Source organism: Hemicordylus capensis, chromosome 14 (assembly GCF_027244095.1).
Source record: "Hemicordylus capensis ecotype Gifberg chromosome 14, rHemCap1.1.pri, whole genome shotgun sequence".
Lineage (NCBI taxonomy): Eukaryota > Metazoa > Chordata > Lepidosauria > Squamata > Cordylidae > Hemicordylus > Hemicordylus capensis.
In genome coordinates this window covers 6,754,688-6,780,048 of record NC_069670.1, presented here as the reverse complement: position 1 = coordinate 6,780,048, position 25,361 = coordinate 6,754,688, and the positions used below count along the sequence as shown (strand labels likewise).

Here is a 25,361-nt window from a genome sequence, read left to right as displayed (position 1 = left end):
GCATGCATTTTTTCCTCATTTGTATTTTTTTTAAAAAAATAAAAATAAAAAGTCAAGCATTGGTTTGAATAAATCTATTTACTTATATTTATATACCACCTGTTACGTGCATTTCTAGGGAGCGGCTGTGTGCTATTTGCGTGTACGTACTGTGTGGGAGTATTCTGGTATTTGCCTGGTTCCGTTTTGGCCCTGGTCTTGGAGAGCAGAGAGTCTATCTATCTATCTATCCGATTTCTAGACCGCCCTTCCCAAAATGGCTCAGGGCGGTTTACACAGAGAAATAATAAACGAATGAGATGGCTCCCTGTCCCCAAAGGGCTCTCAATCTAGCCTCCCCTAGCAGAGAATCATCCGGAGTTGCAGCAGGTCGCCTCTTCCAGCTGGAGGGGTTCTTTGGGCTCATCTGTGCTTTTAATTCTCTTTTTCTTGTGGCGCCCCCAGCTGTAGGCTTCCCCTGCGGCTAGTGTGGTGTCTGTAGGGCAGCGATCTTCACTGTTGTTGCTCAAGCAGGGCCCACTTCAGCCCCCTCCCAATAAAATAAAACAACCCTCAGCATGGGAGCCGTTGTGGGGGAGAGCCTTATCCGGTGCTGCCCTTGGCCAGGCCGCTGCGGCCCTTTAAGAGAAGCTGGCTTGGCTGACGCAGTGTCTCTGTGCGCGTGCAGAGAGCCCCGAAATGGGCCCAGCTGTCGCTTGAGTGGCCGGCGGGCCCAGGGAAGGAGCTTTGGCTGCCGCCTCCGCCACCATCCCCGCCTCGGTCTCCCCTCTGTGGCTTGGCTTTTTTAAAAGCCAGATTTTGGGTCACGGCCCATTTTGACTCACAGGTATACCCCTTAGGTTCTGGCCACACTGTGTCTGCGCCACTGGAGTGCTGCACCGGCCGCCATCCCTCCGCAAAGCAGCGGTTTTGAAAGGTTTTTTTAGTTCCCTCCCTGGCGGCAGCTCCAAGATAGGGCTGAGAGAGAGACTCCTGCCTGCAGCCTTGGAGAAGAAGCTGCTGCCAGTCTGTGAAGACGATACTGAGCTAGATGGACCAAGGGTCTGACTCAGTATATGGCAGCTTCCTATGTTCCTATGACATGCATCTCCGTGGCTCTTGTCCCATAAGGTCCCCGGCTAAGTTGGCCCTGCCCCATCTGGTGACCCATTGCGGGCGACCTCAGTGACCCAGCTCACCAACCCGGGTGGAAATGTGGCCTATAAAGCTTTATTTACATGTATTTGTCTCAACGCCCCACATTCCAAGCTACTTTCCTAGATAGAGAGATTTCTGCCTAGATAAACCGCTCTCTCTAGGAAGAAGAGAGAGAATTTCTGTCTCTCGATGGACAGAGAAGGAGAGCTGGTCTTGTGGTAGCCAGCAGGGATGGTCCCATTTGCTAAGCAGAGTCGTCACCCAGCCTCTGGAGAGTCAAGATGACCTCCTTCCGATTTTAAATAAATAAAATACCACTCTGTGCACTTACTTGGGAGTAAGCCCCGTTGAACTCAGTGGGACCGATTTGCAAAGTGAAGAGTAAAAGCGGGCAATTAATAAGAAACCTAATAAAAGCTCTGCTGGATCAGGCCCAAGGAGGCCAATCCAGTCCAGCATCCTGTTTCCCACAGTGGCTCTGAGAAACCCACAGGCAAGCGCTGAGGACATGCCCTCTGTCCTACTGTTGTTCCCCTGCAACTGCGATTGAGAGGCATCTTGCCTCTGAGGCTGGAGGCGGTCTCTAGCCACCAGACTAGGAGCCATTGATAGACCTGCCTTCCGTGAATTTGTTGAAGCCCCTTTTAATGCCATCCGAAGTAGTGGCCATCATCGCCACATCCTGTGGCAGAGAGTTGCACAGATAAATTATGTGCTATGTGAAAAAGTACTTCTTTTTGTTGGTCCTAAAAGTCCCAGCCTTCTGTTTCGTGGGATGACCCCTGGTTCTGCCATTCTACCAGAGAGGGAGGGAAATTTCTCTCTCTCTCTCTCTCTCTACAGGATGGCGGTGTGTGCGCGGGAGGGTGGCGGGATGCAGTCTGTTGGAAGAAGCAATGCATCTCTGCAAACTTGCCCGCCTCCTGTCTTAGCAGCCTCAAACTGTTTTGGAAAGAGCTCTTGCAAGACTCGTAATGGGTGTGTTTGCCAATACCTCTTTTAAAGGGCAGACATTTTATTTTATTTTTCCTGCCCGCCTTGCTCTTACAAATACATCCTAGATCAAGAATGTATGCTTAAAGGAAAGTAAATTTCTAACAGCACGGGTGCCCTGTGTCTTTTGCATATGCAAGGTGGTTTTTTCCCTCCCTTTGAAGTCTTAAAGGCCCCCTTCTGGCAAACACAGTCCCCTTCTCGGCTCTCTCTCGTATTTTATTGTCTGCAGCCAGAAAGGATTTGATTTTCCTCCTGGAAGGGGGGTCTATCTGCTGGCTTGCTTTCCAAGAGGGCTGCAATGGCCAGGAAAGCGAGAATGGAATTTCTTGCCGTGGATTTCTAGTCAATGGCCTCCCATCAGCCGTCATTGACTTGGGGCCGGCTTTGGGAATGTAGCATCTTTGGCAGCTAAAAATGAAAAAATAAATCCACACAGAGGACCCCCCAAACTGCTGGATAAGCTAGTACAGATTTGGCACCCAGAAGAAATATTGGAGGCAAAGCGAATCTTGCATCTATATGTATGTTTGCCTATATGCCACATAACTTGGCATGCGAGATTCCCAAGAATTTGAAATATTTTGTTCAGGACAAGTGGAGGGAAAGGCAGAAGTTTGGAGGACTGGGGCAGAGAGTGGGGGAGGTCTCGAGGTTCTGCTTCTGCACCCACCCTTCCAGATTTCCCTTCGTTTCTCTGGCTTCTGAGTTCACTTAGATTTGCTGGCATCCTTTCAATCGGATTCCTCCAGTCATGAGGGCTAGAAGCTTCAAAAATAAATAAATCTCAGGATATTGGATTCTATGCTCCAGATAGCAGCGTTGGGACTTTTCCGTAAAAAGTGGCTTATGTTTGTAAAAATTAGATCGGAATTGACAGGTGGCAGAGGCCTTGGAGGTTTTCTAATCCAAGAACCGAGGTCCGTATAAGGCCATGTTCTTATACATTTTCCCGCCTCCCTCTCAAAATACAGATCCGGGCTTGGCAAAGCTGTGGTCCCTAGAAATTTCACATGGCAGCTAGAGTCAGAGATTCATAGGTCGAATTATTTGATAAAATCTCGATTTGCCCCGCGTTCTACGTTGCTGATAAAGCTGGGAACTTGACTTATACACCGTTTGCTAGAAATAACGATTTGAACATCCGGGGACTCTTTCTGGTTCCATCCGAGGGGTGGGCAAACTTGGCCCTCCAGCGATTGTTGAACTGGAGTTAGGTAAGAACGTAAAAATACGACAGATATTTATATACCACTTTTCAATAAAAGTCCCCAAAGCGGTTTATGTAGAGTTGTGCAAACAGAAGTGTTTATTTTGGCTATAGAAGGTAATACAGTTAAGCGTGAGACTTTAATCCATGTACAGCTGCAGTCCACTATTAATGTTAGGGGAGAAATGAAAGTGGCAGTGGACTTCATTGGTCGATAAAAGGGTTGAATCAGGCCTGGTCAACTTAGGCCTCCCTGCTGTTTTTGGACTACAACTCCCATGATCCCCAGCCGCAGTAGCCGCTCGCCCGAGATTGTGGGAGATGGAGGCCAACATCTGCAGGAGGGCTGAAGTTGAGCGGGCCTGAGTTGAAAACAAAAGGGGTTATTCCATTTCGGTGGCTGTATTGAAGCTCAAGCGTTCCCAGCTGTTTGAGTACAGAGCATTGGGAAGGGTGTTGTGACATTGCAACGTGTTTGCTGCTCATGTTGGGGAAGACCTTTGTTTTTAAGTTACCTTAAAGGTAAAGTGCGCCGTCAAGTCTGTTTCGACTCCTGGCGCCCACCGAACCCTGGGGTTGCCTTTGGTAGAATACAGGAGGGGTTGACCATGGCCTCCTCCCGCGCAGCATGAGATGATGCCTTTCAGCATCTTCATATGTGGCTGCTGCCCGATAGAGGCGTTTCCCACAGTCTGGCGAACAGACCTTACTTGTGCACTGAAGTGGTCTTAATATCTTGTCTGGAGAAAGCGAGAATGCATGGATCATCGCCCCTATATGTCTTATTACACAGAGAAAGAAACATAAATAAATAAAGATGGCTCCCTGTCCCCAAAGGGCTCAGAATTTTAAAAAAAGAAATAGAAGAGAAATCCCAGCAACGGCCACTGGAGGGATGCTGTGCTGGGGCTGGAGAGGGCCAGTTGCTCTCCCCCTGATCAATACAAGAGAATCGTCACTTTTTAAAAGGTGCCTCGGTGCTGTGCTAGCAGGAACCTAAGAACAGCCCTGCTGGATCAGGCCCAAGGCGGCCCATCTAGTCCTGCATCCTGTTCCCCACAGTGGCCCACCAGATACCCTTGGGAAGCCCCACAGGCAAGACCCGAGGGCAGGCCCTCTCTCCTGCTGTTATCCCCTGCAAATGCTATTTAGAGGCATCTGAGGCTGGAGGTGGCCCCCAGCCCCCAGACTAGTAGCCACTGATCGACCTGACCTCCATGAATTTGTCTAAGCCCCTTTTGAAGGCAACCCCGTATGGGTCTGACTCGGTATGGAGCAGCTTCCTGCCTTCCTAACAACAACAACAAAATATTTATCTGCCGCTTTTCAACAAAAGTTTCCAAAGCGGTTTTACAGAGAGACATAACAAATAAATAAGATGGCTCAGCCATCTAACCGTAAACTAACCAGCTTATTATGATGAGGATTGCTGGTCTGGCAGGAAAGGAAAGGTTGTGCTATCGAGTCAGAATTTGACTCCTGGCGCCCACAGAGCCCTGTGGGTGTCTTGGGTAGAATACAGGAGGGGTTGACCATGGCCCCCTCCCGCGCAGTATGAGATGATGATGCCTTTCAGCATCTTCCTATATCGCTGCTGCCCGATAGAGGCGTTTCCCATTGTCTGGGAAACGTACCAGCAGGGATTCGAACCAGCAACCTCTGGCTTGCTAGTCAAGTCATTTCCCGGCCACGCCATTAGCAAGCATGAATTGTCCCCTTTGCTAAGCAGACTCTGCTCTGGTTTGCATTTGAACGGGAGACGTGTGAGCATTGTGTGGGAGAGCATCTGCCTGCTTGGATACAGAGGGTTCCAAGTTCTCTCCCTGGCAGCATCTCCAAGATGGGGCTGCAGCACGCAAGCCAGCTAAACTAATTGATTGATTAAGATAATGTCCGTAAGGATTTGCATGAATTCATCCATTCATTTGATTGATTTCTATGCCGCCCTTCCCAGAATGGCTCAGGGCGGTTTACACAGAGAAATAATACATAGATAAGATGGCTCCCTGTCCCCAAAGGGCTCACCATCTAAAAAGAAACAGAAGTCACTAGAGTTACTGTGCTGGGGACGGATACGGCCAGTTCCTCTCCTCCTGCTCAATAAAGAGAATTGCCACGTTAAAAGCTGCCTCTTTGCCCAGTGAGCAGGGGTTGGTTGCATTGGATTTCTCTACTCTTTCTGTGTGTGTTTGCGTGTGCGTGCACGTACCACGGGGGTTAGCATGTGTAGTTCATTGGTTAATTTCACTTGATGATGGAGAGATGGATGAATCTGAGGACAGCAGGATTTTGGCGGGTGGCGGGGAGGCCTGGCCTCCATCTTGCTCAAGCTGTGTGCTTGGCCCTCTCCCCGGTGTAACTCCGCTGCCAGATTCCCGACGACGTCCCGGCTTCTATGACTGCTGAAAATGCTTTCCCAGCATCGAGGCGGAGGAGCGTGGCTTATTTCGGCGGCCTTTCCAGCACCTCCAGCGTATCGTCCCAGGCAGGGCTACCTTTTGGGTCTTTGCATCCGAGAGATCTGAAGCGGCAAGGTTTGGCCGTGCGTCAGTATTATTTTAAACCCCGGCTTCAGTAAAAGCACCACTCCAGTTTGAAAGATTGCCCTGCTAACTGGGCAAAGAGGCACCTTTCAAATGCAGTGATTCTCTTTGATTTAGCAGGGGGAGAGCAACTGGCCCTATCCATCCCCTGCACAGCATCCCTTCAGTGACGCTTGCTGGTGACTATATGGTGTCTCTTTTTAGACTGTGAACGCTTTGGGGACAGGGAGCCATTTTTATTTATTTATATTGATGTGAACTTTTGTTGAAAAGCAGTCTATACATATTTGTTGTTGGTGAAAGATGGAATTATCTTCTCCACCCCAGTTTTTCCATTTCGGACCTCTTCTCTCCATGGAGGAGAGCCGGTCTAAGGAGGAGACAAGGTTTTGTAGTAGCAAGCATGGACCGTCCCCTTTGCTAAGCAGGGTCTGCCCTGGTTTGCATTTGAAGGGGAGACTGTGTGAGCACTCAAATCTATTGCCCTTAAGGGATGGGAAGAGCACCTGTATTCCAAGTTCCATCCCTGGTGGCATCTCTAGTTAGGGCTGCCAGTCAGAGCAGACAATACTGAGCTAGATGGACCAAGGGTCTGACTCGGTATAAGGCATAAGAACAGAGGAAGCTGCCTTCTGAGTCCGACCCCTGGTCAATCTAGCTGAGTATTGTCTACACAGACCGGCAGCGGCTTCTCCAAGGTTGCCAGCAGGAGTCTCCCTCGGCCCTATCTTGGAGATGCTGCCAGGGAGGGAACGTGGAAGCTTTTGCTCTCCCCTTTCAAATGCAATCCAGAGCAGACTCTGCTTAGCCAATTCATGCTTGCTACTATCCCCTTGGTAGGTGGCTGCCCCTCTGGGATCTTTGAGGCTCGTTTCACACTTCTCCACACTCTGAGACCCACAGGCCCTCCTGCAGTCAGTTCAGAAGTGACCCACCCACTCCCTGCCCCATTTGTGGGGTGGAATTCCCCTTGCCCCCCTAACTCCTAGAATGCTCCTTTGGGGCCTTCGTTGGCGGCTTCAATGCCAGGCATTGCCCATATGTATTCAGGTCTTGTTGTGGAAACCTTAAGGACTAGCAGCTTAACTTTTTGGCAGCAGTGGAAGCGCATGAACAGCTGTCGACCCAACTCCTGGGCAAGCCGTGAGTTTCTAGGATTAAACCAAAGGGAAGGGGAAATTCTCTCTCTCTCGACCAGCTCCATGAGCCCCCTGACTGAGAGAGGGGATAAAACTGATTTCCGTGCCTGTTTTCCATGTCTCCCTTGAGTCACAGAGCCGTTCCCCAAATCGAAAAGACCCCAGTGCTCTAGTCTTTGCTCCTAGCGATGTGCTGCTCCGCTTTGTTGGGGGGCCGTGACGTGCCAGTTGGGCTCTCTGTCGGCAGCTGCAGAGCCGGGATCGGGGTGGGTGTCCGTTCTGCATGGACTGACACGCTCTCAAGTGTGCACAAGAGTTTCTGCTTCGAATGGGGATACCCAGAGGTTGTGGACTACAGCCCCCAGCATCCCCTGCTGCAATGGCCTCTGGGGATGCTGGGAGTTGTCGGCGTCGCTGTTGACAGTTCCCAGCCAAAGGCCTTTGCAGCTGGGGATGCTGGGAGTTGTCGGCGTCAATCTCGGGATGGGGTGTGTGTGTTTCTGACTACAACTCCCAGCACCCCAGCTGCTGTGGCCTTTGGGGATGCTGGGAATTGTAGTCAACATGGGGGGGGGTCTCTGACTACAACTCCCAGCATCCCCAGCTGCAGTAGCCTCTGGCTGGGGATGCTGAGAGTTCCCGTCAGCGATCCCAGACGCTGACGACGACTCCTCGCGCCGCCCCCAGCCCAAGGCCCTTGCCCCCTGGGGGTGCTGGGAGTTGTAGTCCACACAGCCGCCGGGCGTCCCCGTCCGCGTGGGTCTGGGGCCGCCCCTCGGCCCCGCCCGCTGCCTGACGCGCGGCCTCTCCCTCTCCCCCCCAGCACATGGTGATGAGCTTTCGGGTCTCGGAGCTGCAGGTGCTGCTGGGGTTTGCGGGCCGGAACAAGAGCGGGCGCAAGCATGAGCTGCTGACCAAGGCCCTCCAGCTGCTGAAGTCCGGCTGCAGCCCGGCCGTCCAGATGAAGATCAAGGAGCTCTACCGGCGGCGCTTCCCCCGCAAGATCCTCACCCCCTCGGACCTCTCCATGCTCCACCTCCAGGCGGGCCCACTGCCCTCGGCCACCGCCCTGACCCAGGGCGCCATGTGCCACCTGCCCTACGACAACGCCGGCGTGGCCGCCTCCCCCGTCCCGGCCAGCCTGCTCCCCCCGGTGCCCCTGCTGGGGCCCAAGCACGAGGCGGACGTCCCGCACCTCTCGCCCCCCGTCCACCCGGTCCACCCGGACGTCAAGATGCGGAGGCTGCCCTTCTACGACATCTACGACGAACTCATCAAGCCCACCACGCTAGGTATGTCTCTATTTTTAATCTATTTTTTATGGGTTCCCCCCCCCCCCATTTTCTATCCCGCTCTTCCTCCCAGGAGCCCAGAGCGGTGTACTACATACTTGAGTTTCTCTTTCACAACAACCCTGTCAGGTAGGTTAGGCCGGGAGAGAGAAGTGACTGGCCCAGAGTCACCCAGCAAGCCTCATGGCGGAACGGGGATTTGAACTCGGGACTCCCCGGTCCTAGTCCAGCACCTTAACCACTATACCACGCTGGCTCACTAGCGTTTAACACTTATAACTAGTGTTATAAGACTAGTGTTTATATTTCCAATCCCCATCCTAATGATCCTTAGCGTGGAAGTGGCCTTTTTCACAGCTGCCACACACTGAGTCTCTCTCTCTCTCTCCTCTCTTTGCAGCATCCGTGAACAGCCAGCGGTTCGAAGAGGCTCATTTCACTTTTGCCTTGACTCCTCAACAAGTGCAGCAAGTCCTCACCTCTCGGTAAGGAGAATTTTATCTCCGGTTTAAACGTCTCTTAAAAAAAACAAACCCACAAGTATTTTATTTTTCTATTTTTCTACCACCCTTCCAAAATGGCTCAGGGCGGTTTACAGTTAAAACAGAAATATAAATATAAACATCAGTTGACAATTAAAACATCATAAAGCGCAATTTTAAACCATCAGTCCATTAGCCCATAGCCGGTCTGCAACAAAGGGACATCCAGGAAACTGCTGAGCCTTATCCGCTTGACTTTAGTACCAGAGATGATCCGAAACTTGCCTTTCTTGTTCCAGAATATAAGGTAGTCGGCCTGTAAGCATCTGGACGGCAATGCCAGTTAAGCTAGAAACACAGCAGGCAGATCTGTGCCAGCAAATTTAAGATGTTCGTTTTTCTTTCTTTCTCTCCCCTTCCTCCTAGGGATATCTTACCAGGTGCTAAATGTGACTACAGTGTTCAGGTCCAGCTAAGGTACGAAAGAAGAAAACATTTTCATGGTGTGTTCTTGTATTAAAGTGTCCGTCTCCTCTACAGATCATAGAGGAGCTGATCGTGCTCTGTCTCCTCTGCAAATCAACCCCTGGTTGAGGGCTAAGTTTCGTGGTACTTTACTCCAACTTATGGTATGTCCCGGCACCCACAGGAATAAATGTAAACGTGTGCAATGGCCACACACGGATGTAGCTGGCAGCAATTTTCATGTCCCAGCGGCGTTTGTAAAGCACAAGCAAGTTTCTAGCCCCTGTGGAGGAACGGCGGGGTTGTGTGTGTGTGACCCTAGCGGGTTAACACTCCCCATTTTCCCTGAGGATCTCCAAACCTGGAAGCGAGTGGGTGGAGATCAGAGTGGGGCAGGGAAACGCCTCTCACAAATTGTGTGATGCCCACAGGATGTGGTATGGTCGAGGGGAATAGTATTGGTTGGTTTTCTCCATCTCCATCTTGCTCTTCCTCCAGGGGGCCCAGAGCGGTGTGCACGGTTTTGCTTATCCCCACAGCCACCCTGAGAGGTAGGCTAGGCTGAGTGGCTGAGACTGGCCCGGAATCTCCCAGTGAGTTTCATGGCTGAGTGGAGACTTGAACTCGAAACTCTCCAGTCCTAGCCCAGTCCTCTATCCACTACCCTAGTCCAGAGCAGCTCCACTCAGTAACATTCTAGGACTTCACCAGAGAGCTGGTCTTGTGGTAGCAAGCATGACTTGTCCCCATAGCTAAGCAGGGTTTGCCCTGCTTGCATTTGAAAGGGAGACTAGAAGTGGGATCACTGTAAGATGTTCCCCTCTTAGGGGATGGAGCCGCTCTGGGAAGAGCAGAAGGTTCCCAGTTCCCTCCCTGGCAGCATCTCCAAGATCGGGCTGAGAGAGACTCCTGCCTGCAAGCTTGGAGAAGCCGCTGCCAGTCTGGGTAGACAATACTGAGCTAGAGAGACCAATGGTCTGACTCAGTATATGGCAGCTTCCTATGTTCCCCTCCACCATTGGTGATGAATGCTGGGTTTCCCTTTAAGTAGCGTTCTCAAAGCCTGCCCTCCGCAAATAGATGAGGCTGTTTCTTGGAATGTTCCACACGTACAGCTGGACCTCCCTTTACACAGACCCGACATCTGTGGTTAAACGTATCCACGGTCGAGTAATTAACACCTGACCTCGACATACGCGCGCAGGGGGTGGGTGGATGGGAGACAACAGATAATCCCGGGGGTCAGGGGCAGCAGGAAATGACCTCGGAGCCCCCGCGGATACCGAGGGACCGCTGTGCCTCTCTTGATTCATCCATCTCTTTTAATAAACAGTCTGACTTGGAACTGTGCACCCTCCGCTGCAGGGAAGCGTTTGCCTCTGATACCTTTTGCACGGGGGGCAGGGGGGGTCTTCCGCTCACCACTCTGGTCTCTCCCGTCTGCTCTCCGTAGGTTTTGTTTGTGCGAAACCAGTTGCCCACAAGAGGACTACTTTCCGCCTAACTTATTTGTCAAAATCAATGGGAAACTCTGCCCCCTTCCGGTGAGTTGAGTGGTTCCGTTGTCGAGCTCTCTTTTGCACGCCAAAGGTCCCGGATTCGGTCCCTGACTTTTTCAGTTCAAGCGGGGCTCTCCAAATGGTGTAGGACTACAACTCCCATCACCCCTTGCAACAGTTTGGGGGGGTGATGGGCGTTGTAGTCCAGCACCTTCTGGAGATCCCAAGGTTCCCGACGGCAGAATGAAAGGGTGAAGTTGCAGCTGATATGGAAAGGTTTCTGGAGAGCTGCTGCCGGTCAGAGTAGACTGTGGAGTCCTCGATGGGCCAGGGGCCTGACTCAGCAGAAGAGGAGAGCTGGTCTGGCAGTGGCAAGTGTGAATTGTCCCCTCTGCTAAACGGGGTCTGCCCTGGTGTGCATTTGAATGGGAGACTCCATGTGTGAGCACTGGAAGATATTCTCCTTCGGGGATGGGGCCACTCTGGGAAGAGCATCTAGGCCCCAAGTTCCCTCCCTGGCAGCATCTCCAAGAGAGGGCTGAGAGAGATTCCTGCCTGCAACCTCGGAGAAGCCGCTGCCAGTCTGGGTCGACAATACTGAGCCAGATGGACCAAGGGTCTGACTCAGGAGAAGGCAGCTTCCTCTGTTCCGGCTCCCTAATTATGATGATCTGCTGTAGCCGGGACAGGGTGCGCTCTTTGCTCTCGCAGTCGGAATTGGCCTCAATGAAAAGCTAGATATTGACTCCTGCCTTTGCAGGGTTATCTCCCGCCCACCAAAAACGGCGCAGAGCCCAAGCGGCCGAGCCGGCCCATCAACATCACTCCTTTGGTGCGGCTTTCGGCGACGGTCCCCAATACAATCGTCGTCAACTGGTCCTCCGAGTTTGGCAGGGTAAGAGTTACTCCCCGCCCACCCTCCACCGCCTTATCATCCTAATGAGGCTGGGCTGTGTATGTGTCTCACTGCTTAAGCACTCTTTCATTTGGGCAGCCAGATGTTTGCGGACATTCTGTGACATCACAGCAGCTCAACCAATGGGGGCGGGGGGGGGGGAGAGGAGAATTGAGACCTGGGTGAAAGCTAACCTGAATATAATGGAAGGCAATCACTGTTACTTAAAAACACACACACACGTTTTATTAAAAACAGAACATTGCATAATAGCACAAATCACATACTACATATCACGTAACAGCTGAAACACTTTGGCTTCCCAGAAGCTGAGTGTGAATTATTAATACAAATGTTACCGATCCAGAATAATGATCCAGATGGATCTGTCCAGAGATGCAGCAACATGCTGTGTGGTAGAGATGCAGAGAGTGTTTACGAACTTTCTGTGACATCACAGCAGCTCAACCAATGGTGACAGGGGAGGGAGAATTGTGGCCCAGGTGGAAGCTAACCTGAATATAGTTGAAGATAGTTTCTCCTACGTTGGAAAAACAACCACTGTTTCTCTCTCCCCCCGCAGAATTATTCCTTATCGGTTTACTTGGTGAAACAGCTGACATCAGTGACGTTGCTGCAGAAACTGAGGGCCAAGGGTATCCGGAACCCAGACCACTCACGAGCCCTGAGTGAGTCCTAAATCACTTGAATGCTTTATCTGTGTAGATCTGGGCAGGAATGCATATGTAGAGCTGTGTGTCTCTGATTCGACCCGCAGGAAGCCTCCAGACATCGTGTAGGCCGTGAGCCAGCTGGGGTGGTCGGTATACCATCTGGGGGGAACGAATACTCATGGTGTGGTGTGTTTTGGCAAGCACTACACCCCTGGAGATGGCAAAGAGGTGATAACACTACAAGAGCTGGTCTTGGGGTAGCCAGCATGAATTGTGTCCTCTGCTAAGCAGGGTCTGCCCTGGTTTGCATTTGGATGGGAGACTCCATGTGTGAGCACTGGAAGATATTCCCCTCGGGGGATGGGGCCTCTCTGGGAAGAGCAGAAGGTTCAAGTTCAGTCTGTGATGGGGCTTTGCCCTCCGAACTTACTCGTGATGCTGAAGTTCAGCCCGGGATCGTGTGAAGTCCAGAAGAGCGTGGGCCATCTAAAATGGTGACCAGATCGTGTGGAAGGGGGCTGGAAAGTCTGTGTGTGGGGGGTGGTATGTTTCAAGGTTGTATGGGACTCGGAGGTTTCCCAGGTCTTGGACTACAAATCCTATCACCTCCAGCTGCAGTGGGGGTGATGGGATTTGTAGTCCGACAGTGGCTGGATTGCCTCAGGCTGGCACCCCTGCTCAGCAGCTTTTCTTTGCCAAAAGAATTGGTGTCCCAATTTTTTAACAAGTGAAACTTCTTCCGCACTTGCTTTATCAGGGCCAGTGTCCTCGATATCGTTGGAGCTGTGGGTTCCTAATCCATTTCTTTCCCCCCTTCCCAGTCAAAGAAAAGTTGACGGCCGATCCCGACAGCGAGATCGCCACGACAAGCTTGCGGGTCTCTCTGATGTGTCCGGTATGTTTGGGCCGTAGTCGTATTCGGGGTGCCTGGGACAGGAAGGCAACTTGAAAACCCATGCCAGGGGTCCCAGCTTGGGGCCCCAGCGGTTTCTGGACTACAACTCCCATCATCCACAGCAACAGTGGGGACCTGAGGCTGGGAACCCCCTGACTTAGGGTTCGTTCCCCTGGAAGATGGCGAGATTGAGAACGGAGCATTCTAAGGAGGACCTCGAAGGAAGAGTGAAAGAGAGGCCGCTGGGTGGAATCTTCTTCCTTGTAACCGGAACTGGGGGGGCAGCTGGGGATAATGGGGGTTGTCGTCCACAACGTCCGGGATTCCCTGCTACAGGAAACGCTGGTGACGGCCGCTGCCAGCTAGCTCACTCTCTTCCTTTCTTCCTTGCACCCAGCTGGGCAAGATGAGGCTGATCGTCCCCTGCCGGGCCTTCACCTGCACCCACCTCCAGTGCTTTGACGCGGCCCTCTACCTCCAGATGAACGAGAAGAAGCCCACGTGGACCTGCCCCGTCTGTGACAAGAAGGCCCCCTACGAGGCCCTGATCATCGATGGGTAAGGCGGTCGGGGTGGGTGGTGTGTCCCCCTTTCCCTGTGTCCATGGGCATCGGGCTGTCCGTCCTTTTTGGAGCAGGGGAAGCTGCTTCATGCTGAGTCTGACCCTTGGTCCGTCTGGCTCAGTAATGACTACACAAACTGGCAGCAGCTCTCCAAGGCTGCAGGCAAGAGTGTCTCTCCGCCCTCTCTTGGAGATGCTGGCAGGGAGGGACTGGGAACCTTCTGCATGCAAGCATGTTACAGATGCTCTCCCCAGAGTGGCTCTTTCCCCTAAGGGGAATATCTTCCAGTGCTCACACATGTGGTCTCCCATCCAAAGGCAAACCGGGGCAGACCCTGCTTAGCAAAGGGGACAGTTCATCCTTGCTGCCACAAGACCAGCTCTTCATAATAGTGCAGTTAAGTTTCTGCAGCTGCAAACGCACAGATGCTCTTCCCAACCCTAACCCCAGATTCTCTCCCTGGCAGCATCTCCAAGACAGGGCAGAGAGAATTCCTGCCTGTCACCTTGGAGAAGCCAGTGCCAGTCTGTGTAGACGATACTGTGTTCGAATGCACCAGTGGTCTGACTTGGTATAAGGCAGCTTCCTGTCCTGTCTATCTTCCTGTCACCCCCTCAGGAGAATCTCTTCCAGTGTTCACACATGTAGTTTCCCACCCAAATGCAAACCAGGGCAGACCCTGCTTAGCAAAGGGGGCCATTCCCAGTTGCGCCCACAAGACCACCTCTCCTCCTTTTGCCCCAGGGAGGGTGCACAGACTTCACAGGTGAACAAGAAGCCCCAAAGGTCTGCATTAAGAGAAGCTTGATTCTGTGTCCTGTAGAAGTTAGGTAAACGGAACCATTCTGTTGGTTTTTGCATAGCTTACTTGGTTTTGGCCAGTCGTGGTGGAGGGAACTCCACAAGGCGTGGAAGCCTCGCCCCACTAGCTGGAATCGCTGCCCACGTAGGAAGCTGCCATATACTGAGTCAGACCATTGCTCCATCTATCTCAGTACTGTCTGCACTGACCGGCAGCAGCAACTTACCCGGGCGAAGCTGCCAGGGATTGGAACAGATGCCCTTCCCCTGAGCTGTGGCCCCATCCCCTCCAGGAAATAGCTGACGGCCCTCACCTGTAGTCTCCCTTCCAAATGCAAACCAAGGCAGGCCCTGCTTAGCCAGACTCCAGGCTGGCTCCCCCCACTTTGCCCCTCTTCTGATTGGTCCGTCTGCTTCTCCCCCTCCCAGGTTGTTCATGGAAATCCTCAACTCGGTCACCGACTGTGACGAGATCCAGTTCATGGAGGACGGCTCGTGGTGCCCCATGAAACCCAAGAAGGAAAACCAAGAGATCTGCCCGACGTCGGCTTACGGTGGGCTTGAAGGTGAGGGGCGCTGGTGGGGTCGGGGTTCGAGAGCTGCCTTCCAAGCAGGTGGCCCGGGTTCGAAGACGTTTAGGGGAGGAGAGCTGGTCTTGTGGTCAAGGTAAAATGCGCCGTCGAGTCGGTGTATTGATGTGGTTGTCTTTGGTAGAATACAGGAGGGGTTGACCATGGCCTCCTCCTGCGCAGTATGAGAAGATGCCTTTCAGCATCTTCCTAGATCGCTGCTGCCCAACAGAGGTGTTTCCCATAGTCTGGGGAACATTCCAGTGGGGATTCGAACCGGCAGCCTCTGGCTTGCTAATCAAGTTATTTCCCCCTGTGCCATGAAGTGGCTTGGCATGAGCCGCCCCCTTTGCTAAGCAGGGTCCCCCTTGGTTTGCATTTGGAGGGGTGACTGCATGGGTGAGCGCTGGAAGATATCCCCATTGGGGATGGGGCTGCCAATCGATCCCTGGCAGCATCTCCAGGTTGGTCTGGGAGAGACGCCTGCCTGTCATCTTGGAGAGCTGCTGCCAGTCCGTGCAGACAAGTTTGGGGCACTCCACCTGGCACTCCAGCTGTTGCTGAATTACAACTCCCATCAGCTCTCGCTGGGCATGATGGGAGTTGTAGTCCAGCAAGAGCTGGAGGGATCCAGTTTGCCCACCCCTGCTCTGGTTCTGGCCCAGCATCCTGTTGCCAGCCAGACGCCTCCAGGGCACCCCACGAGGAGGGCTGGAAGGCAACGGCTCCGTGCTCCCAGAGTTGTTCAGAGCTATACTGCCGTGGGCCATGGAGGCTCCACTTAGCCATCGCGAAAGGCAGGCCTATCCGCCGTGAAGGCATCTTAGCTCTGAAAAGCCGTCTTGGTGAGCGGCCACCGCTGCTTCCCGTAGCCCTGGCCTTTCCCAAAGATTGCCGCCCCCGGCCCGGAAGGGGTTTGCCCTCTGGCTGACGGCCCTTTCTCCTCCTGTCTGTCGCCCTCGTAGCTCCCCTCTACACGGTGAGTTCCGACGGGAAGCAGCTGGCCGAGAGCAAGAAGAAAGTGGAGGTCATCGACCTCACGCTGGACAGCTCTTCGGACGACGAGGAGCCCCCGGCCAAGAAGCAGTGCCCCGTCACCACCGCCACCATTCCCTCCGCCGCCGGACCCAAGGGGTAGGTGGCGCTTGCTTCCGGTTCCTCCTCCACTCAGTTCTCAGCCAGCGTTTGGGAACCAGGTGGACTACAACTCCCATCGCCCCCCACAACACCGTGGCAGGGGGCCATGGGAGTTGTAGTCCACCCACTTCCGGGGACCCCTGCTCCCGGCGAGCAAACGCCGCCTCCAAGTCTGACGGGGCCTCTGCATTTCCCTTTCAGGGTCCTAAGCGGAGACCACCAGCCCTCCTCCGTGCTGCGGAGCCCGCCCCTGGGGACCGTGGGGAGCGATTACCTCTCCGGCCTGTCGCTCCCTGACTACCACCCTTCGTACCAGGTCCCCTCGGATATTCAAGGTAACGTTTGAGGATGTTTCCCATCTCGGAACCCGGCCCCACTTTAAATCTGGTCTGCCGTTTTGCAGAATCTTAAGGCCTGGCGACTTGGTTAGGAGAGCTGGTGTGGTGGCGGGAGTGGTGGTGAGTGCGAATTGGCCCCTTTGCTAAGCAGGGTCTGCCTTGGTTTGCATTTGGAAGGGAGACTTCCTGTGAGCATGGTAAGATGTTCCCCTTAGGGCTCCAGCTGTTGCTCAGCTACCCCTCCCATCATCCTGAGCAGCAAGCTGGGGATGATGGGAGGGGTAGTTCAGCAGCAGCTGGAGAGCCCAGGTTGCTGGCGTCTGCCTTAGTGGACGGGGCTGTCGCTTCAGCGGCAGAGCATCTGCTTGCGTGCAGAATTCCCCGGACCAATCCATCTCCAAGGAGGGCTAGGTTGGATTCCTGCCTGCAACCTTGGAGAAGCCGCTGCCAGTCTGTGAGGACAATATTGAGCTCGAAGCATCAAGGGTCTGACTCAGTATGAAGCTGCAGCCCATGCCCTCGTTTCCTCTTTCAAACCAGAGCATCTCGGGAGCCTCCGGAGAAATGCGGCCCACACTTCAAACCCCGTCCCCCATTTTCCAGCTGGGTGACGTTTAGGCCTCGGCCGTGTCTGGTCAGGCTTGAAGTGGACGCATTGAAGCCCGACGCTGCTCTTGGCCCCATCTCGCTTCCCTGCGGTTCTTTTGCCCCGGAGAGAGAAAGGATTTCGCTTGCGTCTTGGGGTCGAAGAGTGGGCAGCCGGGCCTAGGGGGACCCCAGTCATTGATACTCTGGTGACCTTCCTAAGCATCTCTGCACGTGAGATGGAAGCCTCGAGGCCTCGCAGGTTTCCAGATGGCAATGCATCCCGACACGGACATGGAGGTTTTCCGCGAGCTGACTTCAGAGCCCGTTGTTCCGTTCCTTCGGCCTGTGTGGCCGGGGATGATGGGAATTGTAGTCCCGCAGCCGCTTGGGCTCTCCTGATGTAGAGGCAGCAGCTGGGGGAAAGCTCCAAGCCCTCTCCCTCACCGCCCGCTGGTTAGGGGCCGGCACTCCCAGAGTCACGGAAGCATCGTGTGGAAAGGGACCTCCGAGGTCTTCTAGGCCAGCCCCTCACTTTGTGCGCTGGTGGGAGTCAAGACCTTGGTGCTGAGCCCCAGCATTGGCCCTGCTGGATTGTTTCCTCCCCCCGCTTTTCGTTTTTCTTCTTTCAAACCCTCCCCCCCACCCCCCGATATGTTCATTTTGCCATTAAGGTTATTTTTCCCCCTTTTCATTTTTTAGGTCTGGATTTGTTTTCCTTCCTTCAAAGTGAAAATCAGGTATGTTTGGGTTTGTGTTTCTCTCTCTCTCTCTCTCCTTCTCCATTCTTCCATCTCCCTATTTAGTTCCTTCATCAAATCCACAGTCTAGTGAGACTTTCCTTCCTTCCTTCCTTCCTTTATTTATTTACTGTTAAATTTATATACCGCCTTTCATTAAAAATCCCCAGGCAGTTTACAGCAAAAATTTAAACACAAGATGGTAAAGAAGACACAATTAAAATATTAAGGGGGGGGGAATTAAACAGATCTGATTAAGAAATTTAAAACAAAAGCAGAAAAGCAATACAGACTATAAAGAGCAGCAGCAGAGAATCAAATAAAAGCCTGGGCGAAAAGCCAAGATTTTACACTCTTTCTAAAAGCTGTGATGGAGACCGAAGAATGAATAGCCACCGGGAGAGCCTTCCAGATCTCGTTTAATGGATGCTTACGCATATAAGCACAGCCCTGCTGGATCAGGCCCAAGGAGGCCGATCTCATCCAGCATCCTATTTCGCACAGGGGCCCACCAGATGCTCCTAGGGACCCCCCAGGCAAGAGCTGAGGGCATGCCTTGTTCTCCTGCTGCTGCTCCCCGGCAACTGGTATTTAGAGGCAACTTGCTTCCGAGGCTGGAGAGGGCCTATCGTCCCCAGACAAGGAGCCATTGATAGACCGCTCCTCCATGGATTTGTCAAAGCCCCTTTTAAAACCGTCCAAGCTAGTGGCCATCACCACGTGCAGTGGCAGAGAGTTCCATAGATTAACGATGTGCTGTTTGACAGATGAAGCACTTGGGCTGAGGAGGGAGAGGTGCTTTGGTCTTGGTACATTGGAACATAGGAAGCTGCCTCATACTGAGTCAGACCCTCGCTCCATCTAGCTCAGTTTTCTCAACCCAGACTGGCAGCGGCTCCTCCGAGATTTCAGTCCGGAGACTCTCCCAGCCCTATCTTGGCGATGCTGCCAGGGAGGGTACTTGGCACCTCCTGCCTGCAAGCACACAGGTCTTCTTCCCAGAGTGGCCGCATCCCTTGAGGGGAATATCTGAGTGGCCCACCAGATGCCCTTGGGAAGCCCCACAGGCAAGAGCTGAGGGCAGGCCCTCTCTGCTGCTGATGCTCCCCTAAAACAGGTCTTCAGAGGCATCTTTTCTCCCAGGCTGGAGGTGGCCTGTTGGCCCCAGACTAGGAGCCACGGATGGACCTGCCCTCCGTGACTTTGTCTAAGCCCCTTCTAAGGCTGGTGGCTGTCGCCACATCTTGTGGCCGGGAATTCCATAGGTTAATTATGCATGGTCTGGAAAAGCCCTTCCTTTGGTTGGTCCTCCCTTTCCCGGCCTCCCGTTTCGTGGGGTGACCCCTGGTGCTAGTGTGGAGAAGGAGGGAGAAAAATCACTCTCTCTCCTCCCGTGCACAATTTTCTCCACCTCTCTCACGTCTCCCCACCGTGGCCCCGTGTTTCATCCCCGGCAGCATCTCCAGGGTGGCCTGGGAGAGCCCTGCCTGAAACCTGGGCGAGCTGTCTGCGCTGACTGACGCTGCCGGTCAGTGCTGACAAAACTGAGATGGACCCCAGGGTCTGGACTCGGTGTACGGCAGCTTCCTCACCTCCTGGCCCTTGTCCAGTCCTGCCGAGACCCCCTTCCCCGCCCCGCTCTTTGGTGGTTTTGGGCCTCCAAGGGAGTGGGCTCACCGGCGCCTCCTCTCTCTCCCTGCCAGCACTACAGCCCTTCGGTGATCACCTCCCTGGATGAGCAGGACACCCTCGGCCACTTCTTCCAGTACCGCGGGGGCAGCTCTCCGCACTTCATGAACCCCCTGCCTCCCGTCGTGGTGGGCTCCCGCAGCGCCGTCGGCTCGCCCGCCGCCGCCGGCCGCCTGAACAGCGTCTCCTCCTCCTCCTCCCCCTCGGCTGCCTTGCGGGAGGGCCACACCCACACCGGCGCCGGGGGAGGCGGCCCCGCTTTGCCCGGGTGCCGGCCGGATATCATCTCTCTCGACTAGACTGCGGCACACGGACGGGCGCCCGCTCGGCGGGAGGGGCGGTTCTTTTCCCCGCCCCACCGGAGAGAGACGAAGCCAGTCCTTTCGGATCGGATCGGATCGGAGACCCGTCAGCAGCTCGTCAACAGGCGGCGGTCAGAGACAAGAAGGGGCCGGTCGTCTTACTGGACCAACTGAGACTGGTGTTCAGAAAGTGGAGGGGGGGAAGAGGCAAGCTTTCAGGTTTCACAGGTCTGTCCGGCAAAGGCGGGTGCCGGATGAAGAGCTCTGTGGAACTCGAGAACAGACAAACCTGCCGACCCGCGTTTTGTTTTGTTTTGGTACCGCTTTTGTTACCTTGGCTTATCCGTAAGCTTGGTTGAAGGGCTAGCCGGCATTTAAAACACGAATCCTTTGCAAACATAACGCGGATTCTGCCAGGCCCTGGCTGGGAAACGAGGGGCCCGCATTTGGGGATGTCACACTTTTTTAGCATTATAATGTGCACTTACAGGCCCTTTGACTCCGCAAAGAAAGAAGTGAGATACTATAAATAACATTTGAAATATTATTATTATTTTTATTATTATTATTATTCTGAATATTCATAGACTGCTTTTCAGTAAAGAAGTTCTCCAAGCAGTTTACCTTGAAAAAGAAAAACGCCCCCTTTCCCCAAAGGGCTCACCATCTAGAAAACACCAGCAACAGCCGCTGGAGGGAAGTTGTGCTGGGGCTGGAGAAGGCTGGTTGCTCTCCGCCTGCTAAATAGAAGGGACATCACCACTTGGAAAGGCGCCTCTGTGCTCAGTCAGCAGGGTAGAGCCAGAAATGGGCGTACGGAGTGGATTTGTGGACCAGGGTTACGAGGAGCCGTGTGTCCTAACCACGGTTAGACATGGTTGCATCAAACCATGTCCTAACCATGGTTGCATTGATCTGCACGGCATGCTAAATTGCAATAAACCGACATCAGGAAGGGAGGATTTTGCTTCCGACGGGGATAGGAAGACTCTGTGTGTGTGTGTGTGTGTGTGTGTGTGTGTGTGTGTGTGTGTGTGTCCATGATGCTTGAACCAGGGTTTTCAGGAAGTCAGTATTATGTCTGTATGGACCAAAGCAAGCTTTGTGCCTCTGCCTGCCGCTGCTCACTCTCTGCTGGCCCAAACACTGACTGATCTCTCCTCTCTTACTAGGAAGTAGGAGATGGAAAGATGTGACCTGGAAGTGGGGGGCTGGACCGATGGAGCTTCTTTTGCCGTTTCGCAAAGAATCAATTTCTCCCAAATGTTGTCCCCAGAGCCCAGACAAGCTGCTGAGATCTCTTTAGTCTCTGGCTCTTCGAACTGCGTATAGTCTTGGGGAGTTGCTCTAGAGCAGGGGTAGCGGCAACCTGGGTCCTCCGGTTATTGCTGGATTACAACTCCCATCAGCCCCAGCCCCAGTAAATTGTGGCTGGGGCTGATGGGAGTTGTAGTTCAGCGACATCGTCAGGGGTGAAGCAATGTTGGCTCCGTTTATCAGCCAGACAAAATATTTTACTCGCCGAGCTGTGTTGCTATGTTACTCATCAGGACTTTTTTCACTCGCCAGGCATCGTTTTTCACTTGTCACAGACTAGTAGACTAGTGGATTTCTGCAGCCTGGAACATCGGGAAGCCCCCAGGGTGGGTAGAGCAAATAGCACGGGTGCGTGTCACTCTCCAGAGCTTTGGGCTGTGAATGAGAGCGTGGGCCCTACGCTCTGGGAGACCTGTCCTGTCGCAGGCAGCGCTGCTTGTGAATCTGGACCTGCTTTCTTGCACTCTGCACAGCTGCGTGAGAAGCTCTGGGGCCGGCCAGCCCGCCCTAAATTTGCCTGACCTTTTTTCCGTTCCGATCTGCCCATCCCTTTGCTTGGGCGTTGCAAGAATCTTTTTAAAACTGCAGATCTACGTTGGTTTCCCGCCCCCTTCTCTTAACCTATTTCCTACTAACCTTGTACAGAGAACAGGAGAGAGAGAGAGAGAGAGATATCTATCTATAAATATATAAATTATATCCTATATTTTCATTTTTTTGTACATAGGGAACTCCAAAGACCTTTCTGGGTTGGGTTGGGTTTTCTTGCTTGCTCTTCTTCGCGAGGACTAAATGAAGGTTGCGCCACCTTCTCCGCACGAGTGGCTGGGAGGAGAGGGCGGTGCATCGTCCATTGCACAACCTGTTTATGTATTTAAGTGTGCAATCTTTGTGTGTATGTGCTTAAGTTTGCAGCGGCTTCGTCTCCCTTCGTCTTCTGCCCACCCAGGGGCTGGCTCCATTTCCAAGGTATTCGGCGCATTGGGATCTCTTGCAGTTTCCTGAGAGACTGCTGCACATTGTTGGTACTAATAAACTCTTAAAAGTTGAGCATTTTGACAATCCTGTTGATTCCAGTAGGAAAAAACATGCGTTTGCTTGCATTTCCCCGATGTTTGGAATAACAGGATCAATTTGGGATCTTGCCCCAGAATTTGAGAACCGGATTACTATATTTACCTGAGCACAAGATGACTGTGAATTTAAGATGAGTCCCTTAAAAAAACATAGAGGTTGAATACAGATTTTACCCTAATTTACCCAAAAGGCTCTAAATTCAAGACGGACCCCCCCCCCATTTCTGACTAGAAAAACCTGGTCCTGGATTCAGGTAAATACAGTATGTAAAAAATCAGAGTGGTTAAACACCTTTGATATATTTCAAAAGCACTTTTTAAATGCTTTAAATTAAAAAAAAGCTTTCCGCTGTTGAGAAGCTTTAAAGCCCCGTCTGTTTTAGAGGGGCTTGGTAGCGACAAACACTCAAGTTTCTAGTCCTGTGGGGGGAAACATTTGAACACAACGGCAGTGTCTTGAGCCTGCCAAAAAAAAAAAGGCTGAGCAGGAGCTTTTGAGCCTTGGAACAATCTTCCCAATCGCCACCTGGTCACTCTTCTGTCTGTTTCTCTGGGCATCCTTTGGGCAAAACGTTCCAGGTGTATGAAACATGTCGGTTTGTATTAACGGATCTCATTGTGATTCCAGTGTGGGGGGAATTCAAGCATTATGCATATTTTGTTCAAAGATGGAAGCAACATTCAGCCGGTAGAGTGGTCACTACCATCTGGAGAGACGCATGCTCCTTGCGGTTTTTGAAAAGGTCCCCATCCCTCGGGGCCTTTTCTGCAGTGGCCCTGTGGAAGGCACCAGTGTTCCCTCTTAACAGGGATTCCCAAATGCTGTTGACTACAACTCCCAGAATCCCCAGCTGCAGTGGCCATTGGCTGGGGATTCTGGGAGTTGAAGTCAACAACATCTGGGAATCCGTTGGAGGGAACATCGGACATTGTTCCCAGCAGAAATGCAGGGTTTGGGGGTTGTTGGTGGCTTCTGTGAGAGCCCTTTGGTTTGGTCTGGCCTTCCAAGGCTTTTCAGTCTTTCTCGAACCTTTTTAAATGGCCGTAAAAGGTTTTTCAATATGTTTTGCTTGTTTTAAATGGTAGTTGGTTTTTTTGTTGGTTTCCTTGTTGTCCTTGGAGAGGGCAGTATAAAAATGTAATGAATAGACAGATAAGGATGATGCTGTCCTCCAAAGGTCACTCCAGCGAGAGAGTACACCCATTTCTTTGTTGTGACCCTAACCCAGACCCTTTGTTCTGTGCAAAACTGGCTGCAATGTTACCCAAATCGAGTGGTTCCCAACCAGGGTCCCTCCAGATGTGGCTGAACTACGGCTCCCATCAGCCCCAGCTACAATTTATTGTGGCTGGGGATGCTGGGACTTGTAGTTTAGCGACATCTGGAGGGACCTTGGTTGGGGACCACGCCCCTAATACGAATATGACGACTATTTATATACCGCTTTTCAACCAAAGTTCTCAAAGATAGAAATAAATATTGAGAAAGATGGCTCCCTGTCCCCAAAGGGCTCGCGATCTCGAAAAGGAAACGGAAGGCAGACACCAGCAACAGCCCCTGGAGGGATGCTGTGCTGGAGACGGAGAGGGCCAATTGCTCTCCCGCTGCTACATACAAGAGAATTGCCACTTTTAAAAGGGGCTCAGTTAGCTGGGGACTGCTAATCATTTCAGGGCGGGGAGAAAGAAGGGGTGGGAACGTACCGAAAGCGGCAAGTCTAACGATACTATTGCCCGTTTCCTGTCTTGAGTGGGGTGGATATTGCCAAAAATCACCATCGGGCATTCTTCCCGAGAATGGCCGAGATTTGTGGGCCTGCCTCATGGGGACCCACATAGGGAGCCCATCCCCATTTGGGAATGTGGGGAATCTGCAAGGGGGTGACACACACACACACCAGCCCCACTGTGTTTATGCAGCAGCTGTTGACCAAGGACTGAAGGGCAAATTGTGCAGACGCTGGGACATTTTGTCGTTCCGAAATATGCATTTTGCGCCGAGAGGCTCGGGCGAGGCCTTCGGGTATTTCTGGGCACCCCACTGCCTGCCCCTTAGAGATCTGTATTTATATTTTTTGTAATTAAGACCACCTTTCTTGCTAATCTGTAAATCTTCTCTGTATTCCTTCTCTTGGGTTTATTTATTCTGTCTGTCAAAACCCCTGGCTTGTTTTATCTACTGGGAGCCTATTGTGTATATGCAAAGTATCTTTTAGATAAAATAAACATCTTGGCAAAAAACCAGCATGGATCTGTGTCTGCCCGGCATTACTTTTCCTCTTTCTCGCGATATTGTGGCAAATTGACACTACCGGACCGCGGAGGACCCCCATGCAAAGGCTGGTTGCAACTGGGGGCAGAATGTGGGATAACAGGGTTTGCTTCTGGATGTTCTTTCAGATTTATTTTCATTTATATTTATATTTAATTTTATTTATCCGATTGCTACAATGGCTCCGGGTGGTTAAATGACTGGATCCTTCCTGTGGACCCGTTTGGGGCTTCATTGCCTAGGAGAGCGGTAGGTGAGCTTGAGTACTCCGGCTGTGGCTGAACTACACTACCCATCACCCCCTGCCATTGTGGCTGGGGGTGATGGGAGTTGTAGTCAAACAGCTGCCATGTTCCCCAGGTTACATACTCCAGGACAACATAGGTACTCGTGAAAATGAAGCCAAGATCCAGTATTTGGAGGGGGCGGTTCTCAGTGGTGTTCCCTGTAACGGGGATTTCTAGACCTTTTTGACTACGACTCCCATCATCCCCAGCCAAAGGCCATTGGAGCTGGAGATGATGGGTGTTGTAGTCGGCAAAATTGGGTGGGGGGGGGGACACTGGTCCTCGGGTAAGGTGCCTCAGTGGAACCCCAAATTCGGGTGGAGGGCTGGTTCTTGCAATCGTGAGCGTGAATGGTCCCTTTTGCTAAGTAGGGTCCACCCTGGTTTGCATTTGGATGGGTGACTACATGCGAGTGTTGTCTGCTGTAAGATATCCCCCTTATGGGATGGGGCTGTAGCTCA

The 25,361-nt window shown here is 52.6% G+C and overlaps 1 protein-coding gene across 4 annotated transcripts in view; it reads left to right on the top strand.

Moving 5' to 3' along the window:
• The window catches only part of PIAS3 (protein inhibitor of activated STAT 3), a 28,718-nt gene extending 4,130 nt beyond the window's left edge, over positions 1 to 24,588 (top strand). For 3 of the 4 annotated variants that reach the window (XM_053278714.1, XM_053278715.1, XM_053278716.1), the window contains 13 exons: positions 7,846 to 8,314; positions 8,715 to 8,799; positions 9,223 to 9,273; positions 10,715 to 10,805; positions 11,521 to 11,655; positions 12,239 to 12,344; positions 13,151 to 13,224; positions 13,622 to 13,782; positions 15,018 to 15,154; positions 16,123 to 16,291; positions 16,496 to 16,629; positions 17,920 to 17,957; positions 19,661 to 24,588. In XM_053278714.1, coding sequence (XP_053134689.1) covers positions 7,846 to 8,314; positions 8,715 to 8,799; positions 9,223 to 9,273; positions 10,715 to 10,805; positions 11,521 to 11,655; positions 12,239 to 12,344; positions 13,151 to 13,224; positions 13,622 to 13,782; positions 15,018 to 15,154; positions 16,123 to 16,291; positions 16,496 to 16,629; positions 17,920 to 17,957; positions 19,661 to 19,945 — 1,935 coding nt within the window. In that variant the 3' untranslated portion in view covers positions 19,946 to 24,588. Of the gene's footprint in view, positions 1 to 7,845; positions 8,315 to 8,714; positions 8,800 to 9,222; positions 9,274 to 10,714; positions 10,806 to 11,520; positions 11,656 to 12,238; positions 12,345 to 13,150; positions 13,225 to 13,621; positions 13,783 to 15,017; positions 15,155 to 16,122; positions 16,292 to 16,495; positions 16,630 to 17,172; positions 17,899 to 17,919; positions 17,958 to 19,660 lie in introns of those variants that run through there. The other variant, XM_053278717.1, reaches the window with a different exon arrangement.
• Positions 24,589 to 25,361: the final 773 nt, after the last annotated feature.